This window comes from Podarcis raffonei, chromosome 2 (genome assembly GCF_027172205.1).
Source record: "Podarcis raffonei isolate rPodRaf1 chromosome 2, rPodRaf1.pri, whole genome shotgun sequence".
NCBI classification, from domain to species: Eukaryota; Metazoa; Chordata; class Lepidosauria; order Squamata; family Lacertidae; genus Podarcis; species Podarcis raffonei.
The window spans coordinates 102,654,294-102,674,748 of NC_070603.1; the positions used below are offsets into that span (position 1 = coordinate 102,654,294).

Below are 20,455 nucleotides of genomic sequence, written 5' to 3' on the forward strand. Positions count from 1 at the left end.
CTGATAATGGTTGTTTTGGCCCATTCATACAGAGGCTGAGGAAACATGCTTCATGAATTTCAGATCATAGTAGGTGGAAACAATTTATTGTTTCCTGCAGAGGCTTTACTTTAGGTGCTGAGGGTCCTAGCAAATTGTGATTTCTAAAACATAATATTCACAAGGCAGAGAGTGGTTGGAGCCATCCAGAGTAGCTGAGGCAACCCAGTCAGATGGGCGGGATACAATGATGAATAATAATAATAATAATAATAATAATAATAATAATAATAATTTATTTGTACCCCGCCCATCTGGCTGGGTTTCCCCAGCCACTCTGGGCGGCTTCCAACAAAGATGAAAGATACACTAAAATGTCACATATTAAAAACTTCCCTGAACAGGGCTGCCTTCAGATGTCTTCTGAATGTCAGGTAGATGTTTATCGCTTTGACATCTGATGGGAGGGCGTTCCACAGGGCGGGCGCCACTACCGAGAAGGCCTTCTGCCTGGTTCCCTGTAACTTGGCCTCTCGCAGTGAGGGAACCGCCAGAAGGCCCTCGGAGCTGGACCTCAGTGTCCGGGCAGAACGATGGGGGAGGAGACGCTCCTTCAGATATACTGGACCGAGGCCGTTTAGGGCTTTAAAGAGGAAGAGGAGGAGGAGGAGGAGGAGGAGAAAGGCTGTTTCTGTGAAATTCTCATTCTTAGTTTACTCAGGTCTCCCCCCCTTTACAGCTCATCCACATAAAGTATCAAGCAAATTAAAGCCCTCTTGTGTTTCCCCCATGCTCCCTCCTCCTGTTTTTTGGACCAAAAAATAAAATAAAAATCCAACTTGAAAAAGAACTAAACAGTAATGCTATCTCTCTATAGGAAAATCAACTCAGCACGATTCTCCTGCTTGTTCCATAGGGCTTGATCTTGCCGCAGGATTATGTGGCAGGTGAACTCCCCACATTTCTACTTTTGCCTTTCCCCAGAGCTTCCTGTCCTACTTTCACCCCACAGTAAAAGAGGGTAAGAGGAAAAGAAGAGCACAAAGCAGGGAGGGAAACATAAAAATAATGCATGACATTCCATTTGATTTGTGGGTTCAGAACTATCCCAGTTCAGCTGCAAAACACTTTCCTTCCAACCAGTAAGTGTCATATGCATCCTGCTACTTTAACCTAAGTGAAAGATGGAACAGAAAACTTGTTTCATCCTTCCTTGCTCTCTTCTTGGAGTAGGGCATTTCCTGGCAACTGCAGCAGTAGTTTCTTATAGCCCTTTGAAGTAATTTTGAAGTAATCATGTCAAGCTGAAGTAATCACAATGGACAAGGCCTGTAAGATCCCTGAGCAGATGGCTCAGGTTGGGTGAACTATGAGAGGTGGGGAGCAGGGTAGAGTCTGAAGGCGGCAGCAAGCGATCTGGGATGGAGGTTCTCAGGATGTCCGTACCAGATCCTATTCCCACCTCCGTCCAGGCTCTGCCCTGCCTCTCCTTCTCACTGCTGTGGCATACTATCCAATTTGCTTCCAGAAGATGTGGTGCTAGCCCACCAACGTAGCTTTAAAAGGAGATTAGAGAAATTCATGGAGGACAAAGCAATCATGGCCTACTAGTCATGGTGGTTAAAGACCAACTCAAGACTAGACGCAGCATGCCTTTTAATACCAGTTGCTGGAGGAGGGCTCTTGCCCTCATGTGCTGCTTGTGAGCTTCCTGAAGGCCACTATAGGAAGCAGGCTACTTTATGTTCTTAAACTGCTTAGCCCAGAACAAGCTGTTCACTAGCAGAAATCTTGGCTTTCTCCTTCCTGTCCCAATGAAAATTCTAGGTGCATTTGCACTTAAATAGCATCCCCACAGCAATCACTTCAGGTACATTTGCTCTTCAACGCCCCTTACTCTAGAAATCATCGCGGCCAAGTATTCTGCCCACGCCAACAGGAGGGGGGGGAGGGGGAGGGTCTTGGAAACCAATTAATGAGCAGTTTCAAAAATGTTGCAGTGAGGTAGCAGAGGCATTTTAAACCTCACAAGAAGAAACCTTTCCTGACTGAAGACTACCACTGAGAATAGTTCAGACTAAATGGAATGGGAATTACTTTGAAATGGGACTTAGCTTTGAGTAGTGGACTATGACCCACAAAAACCTTTGGCATTTTTGGTGAAGTCTTTAAGGTAGCACAAGACTGAGTAGGCCTGTCTAAACAATAACATTTTAGTAGGTGCAGATAATAGTGCAGTGAAGGTGTATGCTTGATCTCAAGAGGCAGGGAGTTCCTAAGTGCCACACTAAATAATTATGTTCTTATAATGCAGAATGGGTATTATGTGGCACCTGAAGGTCCTGTGTGAGTGTCTGGAGGCGGTTGGAGGATGGATGGCAGCTAACAGATTGAGGTTGAATCCTGACAAGAGAGAAGTACTGTTTTTGGGGGACAGGAGGCGGGCAGGTGTGGAGGATTCCCTGGTCCTGAATGGGGTAACTGTGCCCCTGAAGGACCAGGTGCGCAGCCTGGGAGTCATTTTGGACTCACAGCTGTCCATGGAGGCACAGGTCAAATCTGTGTCCACGGCAGCTGTTTACCAGCTCCATCTGGTACGTAGGCTGAGACCCTATCTGCCTGCGGACTGTCTCGCCAGAGTGGTGCATGCTCTGGTTATCTCCCGCTTGGACTACTGCACTGCACTCTACGTGGGGCTACCTTTGAAGGTGACTCAGAAACTACAACTAATCCAGAATGCGGCAGCTAGACTGGTGACTGGGGGCGGCCGCCGAGACCATATAACACCGGTCTTGAAAGACCTACATTGGCTCCCAGTACGTTTCCGAGCACAATTCAAAGTGTTGGTGCTGACCTTTAAAGCCCTAAACGGCCTCGGTCCAGTATACCTGAAGGAGCGTCTCCACCCACATCATTCTGCCCGGACGCTGAGGTCCAGTGCTGAGGGCCTTCTGGCGGTTCCCTCACTGCGAGAAGCAAAGCTACAGGGAACCAGGCAGAGGGCCTTCTCGGTAGTGGCGCCCGCCCTGTGGAACGCCCTTCCAGCAGATGTCAAAGCGATAAACAACTACCTGACATTCAGAAGACATCTGAAGGCAGCCCTGTTCAGGGAAGTTTTTAATATGTGACATTTTAGTGTATCTTTCATCTTTGTTGGAAGCCGCCCAGAGTGGCTGGGGAAACCCAGCCAGATGGGCGGGGTACAAATAATAAATTATTATTATTATTATTATTATTATTATTATTATTACCTGTAAGGTAAAGGTAAAGGGACCCCTGACCATTAGGTCCAGTCGTGACCGACTCTAGGGTTGCGGTGCTCATCTCGCTTTATTGGCTGAGGGAGCCGGCGTACAGCTTCCGGGTCATGTGGCCAGCATGACTAAGCCGCTTCTGGCGAACCAGAGCAGCACACGGAAACGCCGTTTACCTTCCCGCCGGAGCAATACCTATTTATCTACTTGCACTTTGACGTGCTTTCAAACTGCCAGGTTGGCAGGAGCAGGGACAGAGCAACGGGAGCTCAACCCGTCTCGGGGATTCGAACCACCGACCTTCTGATCGGCAAGCCCTAGGCTCTTTGGTTTAACCCGCAGTGCCACCCGCGTCCCTGTGTGGCACCTGTAGTTGTGCCAATAATGTGGTCTTGATAACAGTTGTAACACCACTTCTAGTTTATTGTGCAGTATTATAATCCCAGAAATATTAAAGAGCTGTGAAGTAGCTCAATCCAGCTATCCAGTGACTGAAATGAGTGTGCACATGGTTACTCCTTTCTCTTAGGCAAATTCTTACAACCATGTTTAACACGTAGTTACAGCTAAGATTAACAACTGTAGAGCTTTCTAGCCAAATGGCCACCATATGCATCGATGCAGGCATGTTAACAAGTAACTGGCATATTACTACTTAGAAAATATCATTCCAGTTCAACTGATTGCACCAGTCTGGATTAGCAACCAGTTTACATCTGGGTAGATGGGAGGTGACAATGCAATTATGAGACTAAGAGAAAGTCAAACTTATGCCTACTTTACACAGGAGTAAGCCTTATTGATCTCAATGGAACATCTGAATAGAAGAGAATCATTAAAAAAATAACCAACCAAACCTATTAATCTAACCACATAACTTTTTACTCTTATTTATCTCTTCTGATATAGAATTTTGAAATTAGGCATAGGATTTCCAACAATCTCAACTACTCATTATACTGATCATACTTAACACATTCCAATCACCTCTACCTATCTAAATAAATGAAAAAAACCTCAAAGCACTCCATCTTTTGCATTAGGATTTGATCTTGATTACCTTTTCCAGCAAACCAAAATTGGTATTTTTAACATACTGGATTAAGTGGTCTCTGAAGTACCCAGTTGCTTCAGAGGAGACTCTAGGGGATGAGTGCTAGCTCCTTAATCACAAGAGCTTGCAATCATTGTAATTTTTAAAAAGGCAAATGGGATTTACCCTCGTGACACAAACAGTAGACAAGCATTATCCAGAAGATAGCTCAGTGATGCTAACTAAATGTTGCACTGAAAATAGGGCCACAGTTTCCAAACTTGATTATCAGAAGTTCAAAATACATTTACTAGTGCTTAGTGAAGATAATTAATGTATCTTTTAAACAGGGATTAATATGTATGCAAATTAGGAAAAGGGTTTTTAAAGTAAGATTTTTCACTCATCATTTCAGAAAATGTGCTTTGCATCATTAGGAAAAAAATTAATTCACATTGTCAGCAGATTCAATTTAGGTATTTTGCATGTAAACAATAGTGTGACTCAAGTCCTTTTCTAGTTTATATTTAAATTCAGAACCTGAATACTATAAATGCTAATTAAATACTCTATTTAATGGCAAAAATGAAGAGGCAAGCTAATTTCAATTTGCAGATTCCTCTAATTACAATGTTTTCCTTTGGAAAATGGAAATTGTATCTCAAATCTTTTAAGAAAAATGAATCATTAATCTTTATTCATTCACCTTTTTAAAAACTTTTTAATGCTTCTTTTGTATTAGGATTGATTCTAATGGAGATACAATTGTTTTTCCTGACAAAAGGCTTTTTAATATTAAATTAAATATTACCAAAGTTAAATTAGATTTAGCTCACAGATGCAAATTACATTAGCAATGCTAAAGAAAAATAACTATTTTTTTTAAAAAAAGGATATTAGAGAGGGTTTTTTAAAAAAAGAAATCATAGTAGATAGTAATGATTTTCACATAGACATATTTGGAAAAGGATTCATATATTATAGAGTACTATGGATCATTTATTCTTTTTTAAGGCCCCGGTCTTGTTTTCAATTATAGTTACTTTCAAAACATGTACCTTAGCAAAACTTGTAAAATTGTTTAGTTGAATAGCATTTAGGAGCTGGAAAAAAAAGGTAAAGGGACCCCTGACCATTAGGTCCAGTCGTGACCGACTCTGGGGTTGCGGCGCTCATCTCGCTTTATTGGCTGAGGAGCCGGTGTACAGCTTCTGGGTCATGTGGCCAGCATGACTAAGCCGCTTCTGGCGAACCAGAGCAGCGCACGGAAATGCCGTTTACCTTCCCGCCGGAGCGGTACCTATTTATCTACTTGCACTTTGATGTGCTTTCGAACTGCTAGGTTGGCAGGAGCAGGGACCGAGCAACAGGAGCTCATCCCGTCGCGGGGATTCAAACTGGCGACCTTCTGATCGGCAAGTCCTAGGCTCTGTGGTTTAACCCACAGCGCCACCCTTAGGAGCTGGTAAGTTCCCTAATTTGGGTCCCCGGGGTGGCTTCCTTTGGATGTAACACTAAACATTTGCTTAGCACTACACTGACAAGTTTTGGGCTTTTCAGCTTGCCTGATGGAATGATCTTTGTCTGCTGTTCTGGTGGTTTTCAAGGCCCTCTGGAGCTCATAGAGGGGGCAGGAGGAGGAAAGGGGGTGGAAATCCTATTGCACTAATGGGACTCATTGCACTGGCTTCCGATAGCACAACTACTTAGCTAAATCTGGCTCAGGGTTTCAGGCAAAAAATTTCCCCAACCCTACCTGGAGGTGCCCCAGATTAAACCTCAGACTTTCTGCATGCAAAGCAGATGCTCCGAGCTGCAACCCTTATCTTAAAAGAATGAGGAAACTAGTTTGTTTATTCTTTTTATTACTAAACTATAGGGGGTGGGGAATGTTCAAATCCGCTCAGCAGATCCAAAGGGCTATATGTGGCCTTCTGCGCATGAACTGTGGTTTATTTGCGGCAACAACCCCATGCGTACCTTCACAGCCTTTCAATATTAGCACCTGACTCCACGGAAAGCACGGCGGCGGCTGGAAGACAAGCTGAAGCTTCTGGCAACCAATCAAATAACGGATTGGGACCACAGTTCTGTATGTTGCCCTCAGCTGCAAATTTCTAAATGTTGGTTGAGAGGTAGCATAAAGAACTGTGATTTGTGCTCAGGGCAAGTGATTCAGACCTACCATTCCCACAAGCTTCATGCAATCCAGGAAGAAAACAAACAGCGATTGGCAGAACAGTGTGAACTGGGCCTGAGCGCAGACTATCAAAGCCTTAGCTTATAAAAAGAAAGATGTTCCCTGCAGTGCTAACCACTGCAATGGCATATGAATAATTGCAGCCGAATCCTATACATGTTTTTTTTCTGCGGAACGAATTCCCATTTACAAGCATAGGTTTGTAGCCTAGGATTATTAAAAAGGGAAAGAAGGGAACTTTTTTCTTTGCTATATAGAAAGGTAAATAGGTATTCAAAGCTTGAAGTTGCTGAGGGGAGTGTTTGTGTGAAGAAGAAAGGAATGACTGGGCAGCAAAAGGTGCTGTGAGACAGAATCATTATTGATTGCGCACAGTTCTTAGAAATTAAAAGCACAGTGCTTAGAACACAAAGACACACTGTTACATTTTCAAGCTCCGGGCTACATGTCATGTTGACCCACCGTGCGGCTCAAGGAGGTGTGAGAAGGCCATGTTGACATCACCCTAGTAACAGCCAGAGGGAGCAATGACTCAGTCAGCAAAGGAAAATAAAAACCAAACTTTGCCTCTATCTATTCCCTGTTTCCTGGCTCAATGCTCCCAAGCCAAAGGCTGAGTTTGGACTCTTGCTATTTTGCCTCATTGCCACCAACATTAAAAATCAACACTGGCTTGTAGTGAGAACTGCGCAAGGCTTGTATGTGGAAGATTGCTTTCTTGTGCACAAAAAACTTGAAAAGTTGAGGAATTCACTCCAAAGGCAAACTAAAGTTCAGGAGCCATGTCTGAATTTCAGCATATCTGGTGGTTCCGTTGGGTGGTGGTCTTGTTTTGGAAAATGATTTCTATGCTGTTGGTTTAATGATTGAATATACAGTCTCCATACGCCCTTTGTTTGAATTGAAGGGTTAACTGGAAGGAATGGTTCATGCAAAGCATTATTAGTTAGTTTGGAACCTTTTGACAAAGACCAAACTTCTTACTGCTGGTAACTGCTGAAGCTGGAATATGAATTGGCTAGCTACAACATGGAATATGGTGGAAATGAACAGAATATACTTGGCTGCAAGAGGGGAGAAAACACATAAATCAATATTACGATACAGGGATTCAAGGATCGCAGCCAACTAAGTTCTTTCAGAGTAGACCCAGTGAAATGAATGAACCTAATATACTCGTGCCTATTACAGTGAATCTACCCTGTGGATACAACCCTTGGTTCCCTTGGTATATTTTTGAAAGCAAAGTAGATTTGATTTTTATACCACTGTATCTTTTATTATTGTATTTTCCCATATTTCACTTGATTTGCCATAGTATTTCCAACACACTCATTTATCACCAGTATATTTCTTCCTGGATTGTTGTTGTTGTAGCAGTAGTATCTGTTGCTAGGCACTGACTACACATAACTGAAAAACCTCCTCATATGGGACTTACATCTAAGTAAACACAAGCAGCTTCTTGTGATGTCAAAACCTGGACAATATTCACTACGGTTTATTAGAACAAGCCAACTTGAATCCATATTTGCTCTTTTAAGATGCGCACGGACCACAGTGCAAGAAGTATCTGACGGCAGTTCACAGCAAATTTGCCTAAATATATGAAAATGTCTTGCACTTAGTCAGACAATATACTGAGTTCGTCAAGCACAGAACAAATAAATCTGTACTGGGATAAGCCAAGGGCAGCCACTGTGTGATCCTCCAGATGTTGCAGGAATATAAATCCCATCCTGCATGACTACTGGCCATGCTGCCTGGGTCTGAAGGGAGCTGAAGTCTGGCAAGACCCAGGTGTCACCACTTTGCCTACCCCGACCCAAGGTTTCAGGAGAGGTCTTCCTCATTCCCTTTACCTGAAATTCTTTAAGTGAACCAGAACTTTCAGCATACATGTGCCCTTCCCATTCCCATGCTTATTTACATGGCACAAATCTGGAAACAAATACCAATTGTCAAAGGTGTATTTAGGGTATTTGTCATCGGATTAGCTTGATGAAAATAATAAAAACAATAGAATCATAGAATTGGAAGGAATCCAAAGAGTTATCGAGGCCAATCTCCTGCAATGCAAGACCCACAGCTAAATGAATGCAGAGAAATCACAGTGCAGTCACAAAAGTGCATACAATCATTGAGTTTAAAAATGCTTTAAAAAGGCTCACCTCCAGTAGACAAGAACAGCAATAAGGAGTATGAGGCACACAAACGTCAAGGCTGAGACTACAATGAGGGGAATGATCCATTCCATTTTGCCAGTAGCAGGTCTGGTTGCCATACTGGAAATATTCTTGTCTGCTGCATGGCAAATAACAACAAAATCAGTAACTGCAAGAAGAAACTGAATGGCTACAAGATAATTTGAACAGCAGGCCATTGTGCACGTTACACAGAGGCAAACCTGAGTTTGCCATCAAGCGTACACTTGGCAAGGAGCTACAGCCAATTACGGCTCCCTGACAAGTATCCCGGTATGGTACTTCTAACAGTGAACATATCTTTGTTGCTTTCAATTTCCTTTTTTGGTGTGGATGCAATACATTTCTTGTGTACACCTGGAAATATAATGTATAAAATGGCCCAAAGTGAAAATGGTACTTCTTTCCACATGAGTGAAGACCAGACTTCAAAACAAAGATGAGTGTTTTATGAAGCAAGGAATTACACTGGAAACACAAAACCTTGGTTGCGTTGCATAGGAATGTTTTGCTATCATGAAACATTCTTTAGGTTCCAACTTCAAATGGTCATAGGAATTGGGTGCATGAATATTTTTTCAGTTTTCCCAGTTTTTGCCCATGACTGTTTTCATCCTCTACTCCCTCCCAACATTTCAACATTGTAATGTATAAACAATCATTGACTGCAGCGTTTCTCACTGTGAAGTTTGAAATGTCTCTGAAGATGTAAATTGCTGGATTCTCACCACAGATTATTGTAGAAAGATACAAACCTGAGTTCAAATATGCCTCAGAGCAAGACATTTTGGGTAACTTCATGGAAGACAATGTGGAGAGCACACAGATCAGTGTCGACAATTTCTAAAAATTTTAAACAAGGCTAACAGTGGGGAAACAGTTGCACATATTTAAATGAATGAACTAACAGGGTCTCATATAGTTTCTCCTATATGCCACAGTTCAACTCAGGTTTCTACATGACTTAAAGCAAAAATTTTACCAATGTTCATATTTTTTATCTCTGTTCACAGTTTGAATTATGTTATCCAAACCAGCATGGCTTCTGCAAAAGTAAGTCCTGTCTCACTAACCCATTAGAGATCTTTGAGAGCATGGAGATAGAGGCGATATAGTTGACATCGTATACTTGGGACTTTCAAAATGTTTTCAATGAAGTATCTCACCCAAGATTGCTGAGTAAGCTTAGCAGTCACAGAACAAGAAGAGAGGCCCTCTTATGTATCAGGAACTGGTTAAGTAACAGAAAGCAGATAGGATGAAAAAATGGAGAGTTCTCTCAATGGAGGGAAGAAGAAAGTAGGGTCCCTCAAGGATCAGTATTGGGACCTGTGCTTGTTCCATAAACTATCTAGAGTTTGGGGTAAGCATTGAGGAAGTCAAGTTTGCAGATACAAAATTGTTCAGCGTGATTTTTTTTTTAAAAAAAGAACTCCAGAATGATCTCTCTAGAACTGAGTGAATGGGTGGTAAAATAGCAAACACAATTCAATGTAAACAAGTGTACAAAACATCTTAATGGGGCAAAACATTTTAATTTCACTTATATGCTCATGGGGTGTGAACCAGCAGTGACCGACCAGGAACAAGACCTTGGGGTTGTAGTGAATAGCTTGATGAAGATGTTGATCAGTATGTGGCAGCTGCGAAAAAAAGGCAATTTCTATGCTAGGGATCATTAAGAAAGGAATTGAAAATTAAACTGCTGATATCATAACACCATTACGCAAATCTATGGTGTGACTGAACTTTCATTAGTCTTCAGCAAAGCATAAAGTTTTTTATTCTATTTTATGATCACAGAGTTAGGGTCTCTTGCAATGATGCAGAATCTGGATTACCGAGCTGGTCCTATGTTAATACATACAGAAAGTCTTTAAGTGTGATGCTCTAATACTGCGATGGGGACCCTGTGGCTCTCCATATACTGTTGGACTACAAACTCCATCAGCCCCAACCAGCATGGCACAATGGCACTTAACACTGGCCATAAAACATAGTTAAGTCAGTTAGCTAGACCAGTTTCCTAAACAAATCCTGATCGGGAAGGCAAAATTTGTTCTTGGATTCCTGACTGTAGTTTGTTTGGAAGGAGAGTAAACCTCAAAGAATCATAGAATTGGAAGGGACCGAAGGGTCAATAATGTGAGCCTTGGTTTGGACACAACACTAAGCCAACACTCAATGAATTGTCTCCTTACTGCAGGAATGGAGAAGTGAAGCGGGGATGTGCAGAAGCTAATTTGGTTATGACCAGTATTATGTCCAAACAGCCAGTGTCAAGACATCCCTCAAGATCTATTGAATGAACACAATCAGAATAAGCAAATGCATCAAAAGGACTATAAACAAGCCACCATAAGCAGCAGAAGTGATCACTGTCAAGTTTGTGGCACCACTTAGCATCTTGGGCTCCTGGCCAATGAGATGGAAACCTGCATAGAGGACATTCTTATTTTGTGTGTGTTAGATTTCTAGAATGCTACACAGCAGACTTCACAAGATTAAACTGGGAACAGTAAACCCATGTCTCTTTATACATTTACACAGCACTTCTAGAACGCTTTAGAGATTTTTAGCACATTTGTCTTATGCGACTGGGCGTAATTACTGCAACATGAAAGCAGGAATAATTCTTACAATATGGGCAACAGACACTGGGATACAGTGGCTTGATCATGATTACCTAGAAAATTCATGGATGAGCAGGCATTCAAACCAGCAAATTTCAGTTCCAAGTCCAACACCAAGTCCTAATTAGGTGTCTTACATTGTATGCATGGATAATGTGCCGGACAAGTGCCTGTCTTTTGGTCTGATCTCTTCTTATGTGACGGCAGCAGCCAGTGGCAACAGAGGAAAAGGTGTCTAGCTTAAGACTTTAGTAGTTAGCACTACTGACATATTATTATACATAATTAGTTTGGAAGAAATATTTTATTTTAACCAACAATTTGGATCTACAAAAAGAGGAAGGGGAGAGAGAGAGCTGTCCCAGAGCACCAGGAGAGGTGGAAGCATAATAGTACGTTTGAACAGAAAGCCACATTTGAACATTTGCTTTTTAAAGGCAAACCTTAAAAGCATTTTACAGCAAATATAAAGGGAGTATTCAAAAGTACCAGCAAAAGTAACTGGTGGTGCTCAGTGCTAGCAGACGGTCCGCAGTACATCTGGGCTACCAGCAGGGGTCCAGCTCTGAGAAGCCTATAAAAATGTGGCCTGCTGAGTAATACTGAAGGAAAATGTACGTTAAACAGAATGACACAGACGGTTCTGGTTCCCTGCATCCCGACAACAAAAACAACAACCGCCACCCAGCATTTTCAGCTTTCCGTTTTAAACAAAGGCAGCTCAGCAGCAATAGACAAATATAATGTATCCTTTTTGTAACTTTGCCCATTTTGGGGGGGGGGTAGGGGTGAGGAAACTCCAGTTTTGCTAAGAAATGCAAACACTTTCCTGTGGCATATGTCACCGCTGAATTAATTCAGTTTGCCTTTTACTGGCTTGGAATGCATCCCAGTAGGAAGGAATAAAAATTATTATAGCGTATCTGCTTCAGGGAGTCCTACCTAACATGATCACCGGCACTTTAAAAGCCATTTCTCCACAAACTGAAATGTGTAGCTTATTCCATAACAATTGCTTTCCCGAGGAAAGCCTCATTCAGCAGTTTTCATCCATTTCAGAATCTGGGCCAGGAGAAATATATGAAACTGTTAAGGCAAGATATTACAGGGATCGGGGCAGGGGCACCGGATAAGCATATTAACTTCTGTTTGTCGGCCCACGCTAATGGGCTCCTGAGAATGGACACTTGGTTAACATAACATAACAGATGAAACATGTTATGAAGTCACCTTTCTCTGTACCAGAATGAAAATTCTCTCCCTTCCTTTTTAGGCATTTTATTTCTCATTCTTCCAGTAACATACAGGAAGACGCCACAGAACACAGTACAGTGGTACCTCGGGTTACATACGCTTCAGGTTACATACGCTTCAGGTTACAGACTCCGCTAACCCAGAAATAGTGCTTCAGGTTAAGAACTTTGCTTCAGGATGAGAACAGAAATCGGGCTCCGGCGGTGCCGCGGCAGCAGGAGGCCCCTTTAGCTAAAGCGGTGCTTCAGGTTAAGAACAGTTTCAGGTTAAGTACGGACCTCTGGAACGAATTAAGTACTTAACCCGAGGTACCACTGTATTACCAGAATTCCACCATGCAATGAACACCCATCCATTCAACTGGAGGACACTCATGAGCCTATGGGAGCATGAAACCCTGTGTGCAAATGGATCAATGCACACTGTTTCCAGCACAGTACAAGCCATTCAAGTATAAATAGCGGAAGCATTTTACTCACTGTAACGTGAGAGGAAACAGCAGTATACGCTACTTTCCATTTAGTTGCAGGTATTTCTCTCGCTTCCCTCTACACCTTAGTATGTCCTTTTTTTCTGTTGAGACTGGCAACACTTTTCTACAGTGTCATATTGTGTATACACAGTCTGCCAGCAAAATCTGGTCTGATTTTCTTTTGTTTATCTGCATGCAAACTGTCTTAGTGATTGCAGGCTCCTATACTCGGCAGTGCAAAACATTCACGAATCACAAGAAATTATAACTTAATAATTCTTGCCGCATATGGAGAATGGGGGGGAGAGGGAACCCACACAGATGCTTAATTATCCTAATGAGGTTATTCCCAAAGGCTTTTGCACAACCTCAAGCTTGTTTTTTTTTAAATTTTCTGTACAACTGAAATTCAGACAGCAACACTGAAGGCCTAGGCGTACAGAGGCTAAATGAGCCTCAACACACAAAGGATTGTCTTGGTGACCATGTCTATTGAAGGGAAAAGATCAGAGCATATCAGGATAAATAGGGGAGAAAGGGAGGGAGGTGGCAGTATTCCGATGACCAGTCACCTATTGGTTTAATCCAGGGGTCAGAAAACTTTTTCAGCAAGGGGCCAGTCCACTGTCCCTCAGACCTTGGGGGGACGACGACGGGGGACCGTACTATATTTTGAAGAAGAAGAAAAATGACGCAAGAGCACCATGAGCCCCGGTGGCTGCTTACCTGCGTCTTGCGAGCAGCAGGGGCTGGTGGCAGCAGCAGTGGAGGGATGATGAGCGGCACCCAAAAGGGGCCCGGAGAGGGGCTGCTTTAAATGGCGGCCGCTCAAGCACTTCTGCTGCTGGCACCAACAAAGCCCAGCCCCCTTCCTCCTCTAGGCAGGGCAGGGAGAAGCCAGGAGGAGGGAGGGAGGGAGGAGGTGCCGCTGCCACGTGAGGGAGAGGAAGAGGGAAAGAATGTGCGCACTGGAATCCCACGCAGCGATTCCCAGACCGTCTGCGGGCTGGATCCAGAAGGCAATTGGGCCTGATCCGGCCCACGGACCTTAGTTTGCCGACCCATGGTTTAATCCCTGCAGAGTATAGGGAGGGGAGAATCTGGCTAGATAACTGTGATCTATTCCTGATGTACACCTGGAAATCAAACATGGGAATCCTCTTGATTTTGACAATTGCAGCTGCTTTTCTCCTTTCCCCCTGGACTCCTGGTTTATTTCTCCAGACAAACCCATGAGCCATAGAACAAATCTTGGCTACAGTTTATGGTTTGTCTGGAGTGAAAGAAACCATGATTTAACACAAGGCCAAACTATGGCTCAGTTCACAGCAGCAGAACCAGAGAAGGAACAAAGTGGCTGTGCTCTTCCCTCTGGGAACCTGCACATTTGCTTATACTAATCCATAGTTTAGGTTATATATGCAAATGGGGTTACTGGCAATGGGCTTCACCAAGCGAAAAAGCTCTTAAAATGGCTCCATACAGTGAGCCATTTCCTAGCCACCAGCTCATCACTCCATGTAGTCAGCCCTCACCATGGGGTTTCTTTCCACACCACCACCAACCGTTCCTATCGGCAGTGTGCAGAGGTTCAACCGCACAGAGGTTTACGGTGGTCTTATTGTGTGAGAAGGCCCCAAGCAGCTACTGAACCACCAGTGCTTTCACCAGCATGAGAAACTGAATGCTTGGAAGATACAATTTGTAAGTAATAAACACAAGACACACCATTAGTATGACAATTGCTAAACATTTATTTAGCAGGAAGGAAAGCAACACAGTACGCAGAACAGATGTAGGTACAGGATAGACATAATTCAAGTTAGACAAGATGGTATGCGAAGGCAAAGAAGTGAGCTGAGAAAGGAGCACTAAGTGTTGCCTTGTACCCTAAGCCCCTGTTCAAAACTCCTGGCAGATGGGTGGCATATAAATAATAAAATTATTATTGTTGTTGTTTAGGGTTTGAAGGACAAAGAGATAAGGAAGAGGGAGAAAGGCACTATATAGGGTTGAGATTTGGGGCTCCTATGTGGCCCTCCAGATTTTGCAGGACTACAACTCCCAGCATCCCTGACCTCTGGCCATGCTGGCTAAGGCTGATGGGAGTCAAAATCCAGCAAACATCTGAGGGGCCACAGGTAAGATTCTCCAACTCTGCTCTAATGTGTATGATTTTGTCTTTGTGGAACTTTGGGGATGTTTGTATCATTATCTCTTGCCACTTGCTTTGTGATTTCATCTCACTGAGCTGTTTTTAAATATTGCACAATGCCTTGAATGTTGGAAAATATTTTAAAACAAACTTCAAGCAAATCAACAAACCTAAGCTGTCAAAAAGTAGCTCCTGACTTTTCTACTGAACGAGTAGAGAAGAGGAAGGAAAAAACAGATAACATCACTGTCACTTTATCCAGGGAAAGCTGGTCTCCCCTCTGTGGGTCTATAGGAAAGTGCAACTGTTCTGGAGGAAGCTAGCTTTTTTTGGTTGATGGGCTTTTTTCACTCCCAGCCAACCTTCTGGTGGGCATGTGTCAGTGATGAGTTTGACCACCCCACACTGTCACATGCATTTTTTTGGATGCACAAACACGCTCCCACACACAGAGGACATAACCCAAAAACTCCCCAATCTCAGTTAAGATGTGCAGATCAGCTGAGGGTCATCATTCCATCACCATTCATCCAATGATTGACTTTATGACTGGGGAAGGGGGCATTTATATCTTCATCAGGGTAGTGGGCTGATTGTCTGCTTTATTTTCTTTTTACAACCAATAAAAAGAATGGCATCATTTGGTAGTGGGGATTGCTTAGGGGATGGATTAGGTCTCCCCAGATGGGGAATGGATCAGCCACTTCTGAACAATTCCTTCCATTCATTTCTTCAATGGATGCAATTTTTCTTCAATATACTCCTACTGCCAACTTCCAAACAGGACTAAGTTATAAGGCCATGGTGGGTGGTAAAATCTGGCAGTATATTTGCTCCTTTCCCATTCTGGGGGACTCTGGAGTTTCCTCATAGATTCTCAGGTATTCAATCAAATGGGACTGAGTTCTTCCCAGTGCCAGGAACACACTGGATGATTATTACTCCTCCTCTAACCACCAAATATTTAAACAATCCATTTTTAACATTTTAAAAAATATTCTGAATAGACCAATAATTCAAGTCACATTTAGCTGACTATGTAGCTTCCAGGATCATATGTGGAGGTGTGTTTGTGTACATGTATGCAAGACTGGCCCTTCATTAGTCTTTTTCAAATGCTCTATGGAGGATAATGTCAGAAAAAAGAGGCTGGGTGCCCAAGTCAGTATTTCATTTTTGAATGTGAGCTCTTTTAGAACTCCTGGGCGAATGCATCTTATCTGGTTGAATCACCCCTCCCAAAACCAATGAATTTGCTCTTCTGTGCAACTTTTTCTTCCAATTCACCATCCAAGAAGAATTGTTGGAGTGTGGCCTCTTTCCTATACCCTCTTTGTGGAGACAGATGCAAAGAACTCATTTATCCTGTCATCCTTGAGTGCTCCTTTTACACAGTGGTGGTCCAGTGGCCCTACTGCTCCTTCGGCAGGCCTCCTCTATACAATGTATTTGAGAAACAAAATTGTAGGTTTTAAAAATACTTTTTTACCCCGTTGCACCCAATATCCCTTTGTTTTACATACAATACACCTGGCAGAAATTATGTTCTTGAGTTTTCCCCAAACTGACTTGGATTGCACTTCCACTTTTTAAAGGATGTCTTCTACTCTTTTATTAGCTTCTGTGCCTTCCCACCCCACTATTGTTTAATATGATTTTATTTAACGATATTGCCTGTGACTAAAAACAACAGCAAAAGAGACAAAGGACAAAAGAGGGTGGAAGAAAACAGGAGAGAAAAAGTGCAGTAATTTACATTAAGACTTCATAAGCAGATTGGTGGGAAGAAATCTACCAGCCTCTGAGCTCAATAAACAGAACACTGATGCACACCCAAACTCACACCTACACAGAGAGAAATTCAGGCATGCAAGTAAATTGAGAAACAGGATATCTAGTTTAAAATTAGCCAACAGGAGGAAGGTGTCACCCCCAGCTTCTCACATAGCAGATTTGCCCATATACTGAGTGGATTTTGAGTTCTGAAACCAGGTACAATAGCACTAGAGGACTGCTTGTCTTGTTCGCCAAATAGAAACTGTCTAGAGTAACCCAAACACTGATTAAAGTGGACAGGGCAAGGGGGTGTTGTGTGAAGTCATGAACTCAGGCCACTATAAAAGACACACAAATGAAAAGAAGCTTGGGAGGTGTGTGGGTGGAATCAACTAAGGCTACTTAATACGAGTTGAATGTGGTTCAAAGTATGCCTACACCTATTGCAGTTATGCCATTCTCGAGCAACATTTGGGGTGATGCGTCCAATGCAAGCAAGATGAATCTTCTTAGGAAGGTGTGGAGAATTGTCACAAGACACAGACACTCCTACACAAGAACTATTTATTTCCATTCAGGGTTTATGACATCTATCCTTCCTTTCGCCACCCCAGATCGGGATGCTAGGTTCCATGCTGAAAAATTTAATGTACGAAATAATCATGAGCACAGTAATTACAAAAGGGTTTGCTAGAACGTGTAATGAAGTTTCCTGAAAGCATGAACCCAAGTGTTGGTGCTACAACACTTCAAAAGCAGCCGAAAAGCATCAGTGACATTTTGTTGCGATGAACAATTTCTGACACACTCCCAGTCCCGACCCCCCACTTTCCCCTCCCTGGTACCTACACAGTTAACTCACCTGGATTAATGGTAATAAATCTGTTGTCTTTTGGTAAAGGTGTCGTTGATGCTGTCTCTGGTCTTATTGGAATTTCTCGAGTGTATTGTTCATTTGTGTATGCTGGTGGCACTTGGGTGGAAGGGACTGTTTCGTATTGAGAGTCTGTTTCCGTATCTCCTTCTTGTCCGGGACTCCTACCTGTTGGGAAAATGTTTTGGCTTTGCCCTTGATCAGGTATGGTTTTATTCCCTCCCTCTGTAGTCCTGTTGGGAGCAAGAGTGGTGTCTGTAGCTTCAGTGTTATCCTGTACCTCAGCAGCCTCAGTCGTAGCATTTTTCTCCCTTTTTTCTGAATCCTTTTCTCTCTCTTCTTCATGCTCTCTCTCCCCATCCTCGCTCTCGCTCTTCTCATCCTTTTCCCCATCTTCTGCGCCTTCATTGTCTTTTGTGAGGGCGGAATCACTTTCCGGGGCTGGAGAGGAAGATAAAGCCTCGGTGGTAGCGAGGACAGGCCTCGCCGACTGTTTATTGGTCGAGGCAGATGTCGGGAGGCGAGTTGGCCAAACGGTGCTAGGAAAAGAGGAAATACCACTACTGCTAAACCCAAGGCCTGCAAGCAAAGTGCTGGTGACCACAGAGGCCACCGTTGCCTGGCTCCCACTGGAGGAAGGCCCCATTCCAGTTGCCATGGATACAAAGGAAAAGGGGAGGCCTGAGGAAGTCCAAGTAGAAGATCCAGAACTGATGGGAGCCATGTCGGCTGATGGTGCAGGAGAAGCTGTAGGCTTGAAGAAATCACCAGGGGGAACAAGAGAAGAAAACACAGCAGAGAGAGCATCAGTAGAGGTACCTGACATGCTACCTCGGCTCTTTTTTCCTTTTGATTTCCTTTTCTTTCCAAACACTCCATTCTGCCCATTATTCTGTTTAAATAAGACAAGTATATTTAAACAATTGTGGTTAAAGCTAGCCGGCAAAACAACACAGAGATTCACAAGACAAAGACAACAGAAGGCTGAAGACAACTATGTTACGACTGAGGCCCAGCTCAAATCAGAACCAGAGTTATCGTTTCCTCCTTTAAGATCAAGGAAGGCATAGCAATGAATTTCACAGTGGCATTTGGGTTTATTCCCTCCCACCCCCCGCATGCAGGTATGATCTACTCAAGAGTTAAACTATTCTAAATCCAATTGCTTTCAGTAGGTGAGTTTAAGCAACAGAGGCTTAAACAACACAGAGATTCACTGTGTGAATCTGAAATAAATGGGATTTTGAAAAATAATTCTAGGTGGCTTGCATAGACATGTTTAAAACTTTAAAATAACGCTATATTGTTTTTCTGCATCTCTGGGGAATTTCCACTTGAATCCCATTTTGTTGAGATATTTTTCACTCAGCTCCAACCAATATAAAATAAGAAGTAAAACATAGGGCCGTGTAGTGCATTTGCTATATTTTACTGCTCCATTATAATTTTGTTTGGATGTAATTTTCATTATGTTTAGCACATAGTAAAATGTTATTATGTTTAGCTGGTGGCACATCCTTACCTACTTCTTTTAAAGAAAAAAAGGATATGACCCACTCCTCAGTTTTAAATAATGGAATACAGTCTAACAGATCAATCAAGCAGAAAAGGAAAAGGTATGAGAAGGGTCTGTAGATTTTTAAAAAAATATATTAATTTAAATAATAATTAGTTTGATTAGACCTACAAGTTTTACTTCCCTGATAGTTTCATCCTATTATAAAGCTTCACCCAGTTTTCATTAATCTTATGCTTGCAATAGAAGGAATTTTTAACATCATTCTAGCACATATCATTGATGTTTAGAATGTTTTACTTTTTACTGCTGATTGTGCGGCTGCTATCAAAAGCCAGTTCCAAACAGGACTAAACAAAACCAAAAATAAAATGGTGATACTATGTTCTCACTCTTTTGATTCACATCAGCAGGTTCCCCTCAATTAATTACAATGCTCTTTGGTATATTATTCAGTGTAAAAACACCTCCCCAATTTATTTATTTTCAAAATCCAGTTTCACTAACTTGCCTTAATTTTACACTTGCCTTAATTTAACACATTCAAGCATATCAGCATAGTCCTAGGATCATAATTAATATTGATCATAATTAATATTAATATTCAATGATGAAAGACAAAAAAAGAACTCTTTATCAAAATCATTTGATTCTTTGAATTTTAATCAGGACGTTTACCGGTATATCAGGACTTAAATTAGGACATTTACTATATAACGCTGCCACCTGCTGGAGAGAACATTGAAGTATTTTTTTTAAAAAATGCTTTTCTATTCAATTCAATGACTCATGTCACTTACCACTCCTGTTTTCACTATCCTGGTCCCTTCAAAAATTCGAGTAGTATTAGCTGGGGAAGGAAAAAGTAATAATAATCTTTAAGTGGATTAAGCTTCAAACAACATTAAACACTATAATTTTATGTTTTTATCATTTCAGTTTCTAGCCTAACGTTCCCAGGGTGAGTTACAGTAAAAAAATTTTTTTAAAGGCTCCAATAGTCTGGATTCAAAGATAAAGAAATGGCTGTTTTCCAATCAATTTTTCCCCAATAGCTTGTATTGAGGCAGAGGGGAACTATAAACAAGCTTATTCCTTGGAATGA

General features: G+C 42.2%; 1 protein-coding gene across 7 annotated transcripts in view; it reads right to left on the reverse strand.

Moving 5' to 3' along the window:
• Positions 1 to 20,455, reverse strand: part of PTPRG (protein tyrosine phosphatase receptor type G) — a 537,375-nt gene that overhangs the window by 62,812 nt on the left and 454,108 nt on the right. For 4 of the 7 annotated variants that reach the window (XM_053378349.1, XM_053378354.1, XM_053378347.1 and 1 more), the window contains 3 exons: positions 20,151 to 20,200; positions 17,823 to 18,726; positions 8,638 to 8,770 (listed from right to left, as the gene is read on the reverse strand). In XM_053378349.1, the coding sequence (XP_053234324.1) occupies positions 8,638 to 8,770; positions 17,823 to 18,726; positions 20,151 to 20,200 (1,087 nt within the window). The remainder of the gene's footprint in view (positions 1 to 8,637; positions 8,771 to 17,822; positions 18,727 to 20,150; positions 20,201 to 20,455) is intronic. The other 3 variants (XM_053378352.1, XM_053378351.1, XM_053378348.1) reach the window with 2 other exon arrangements.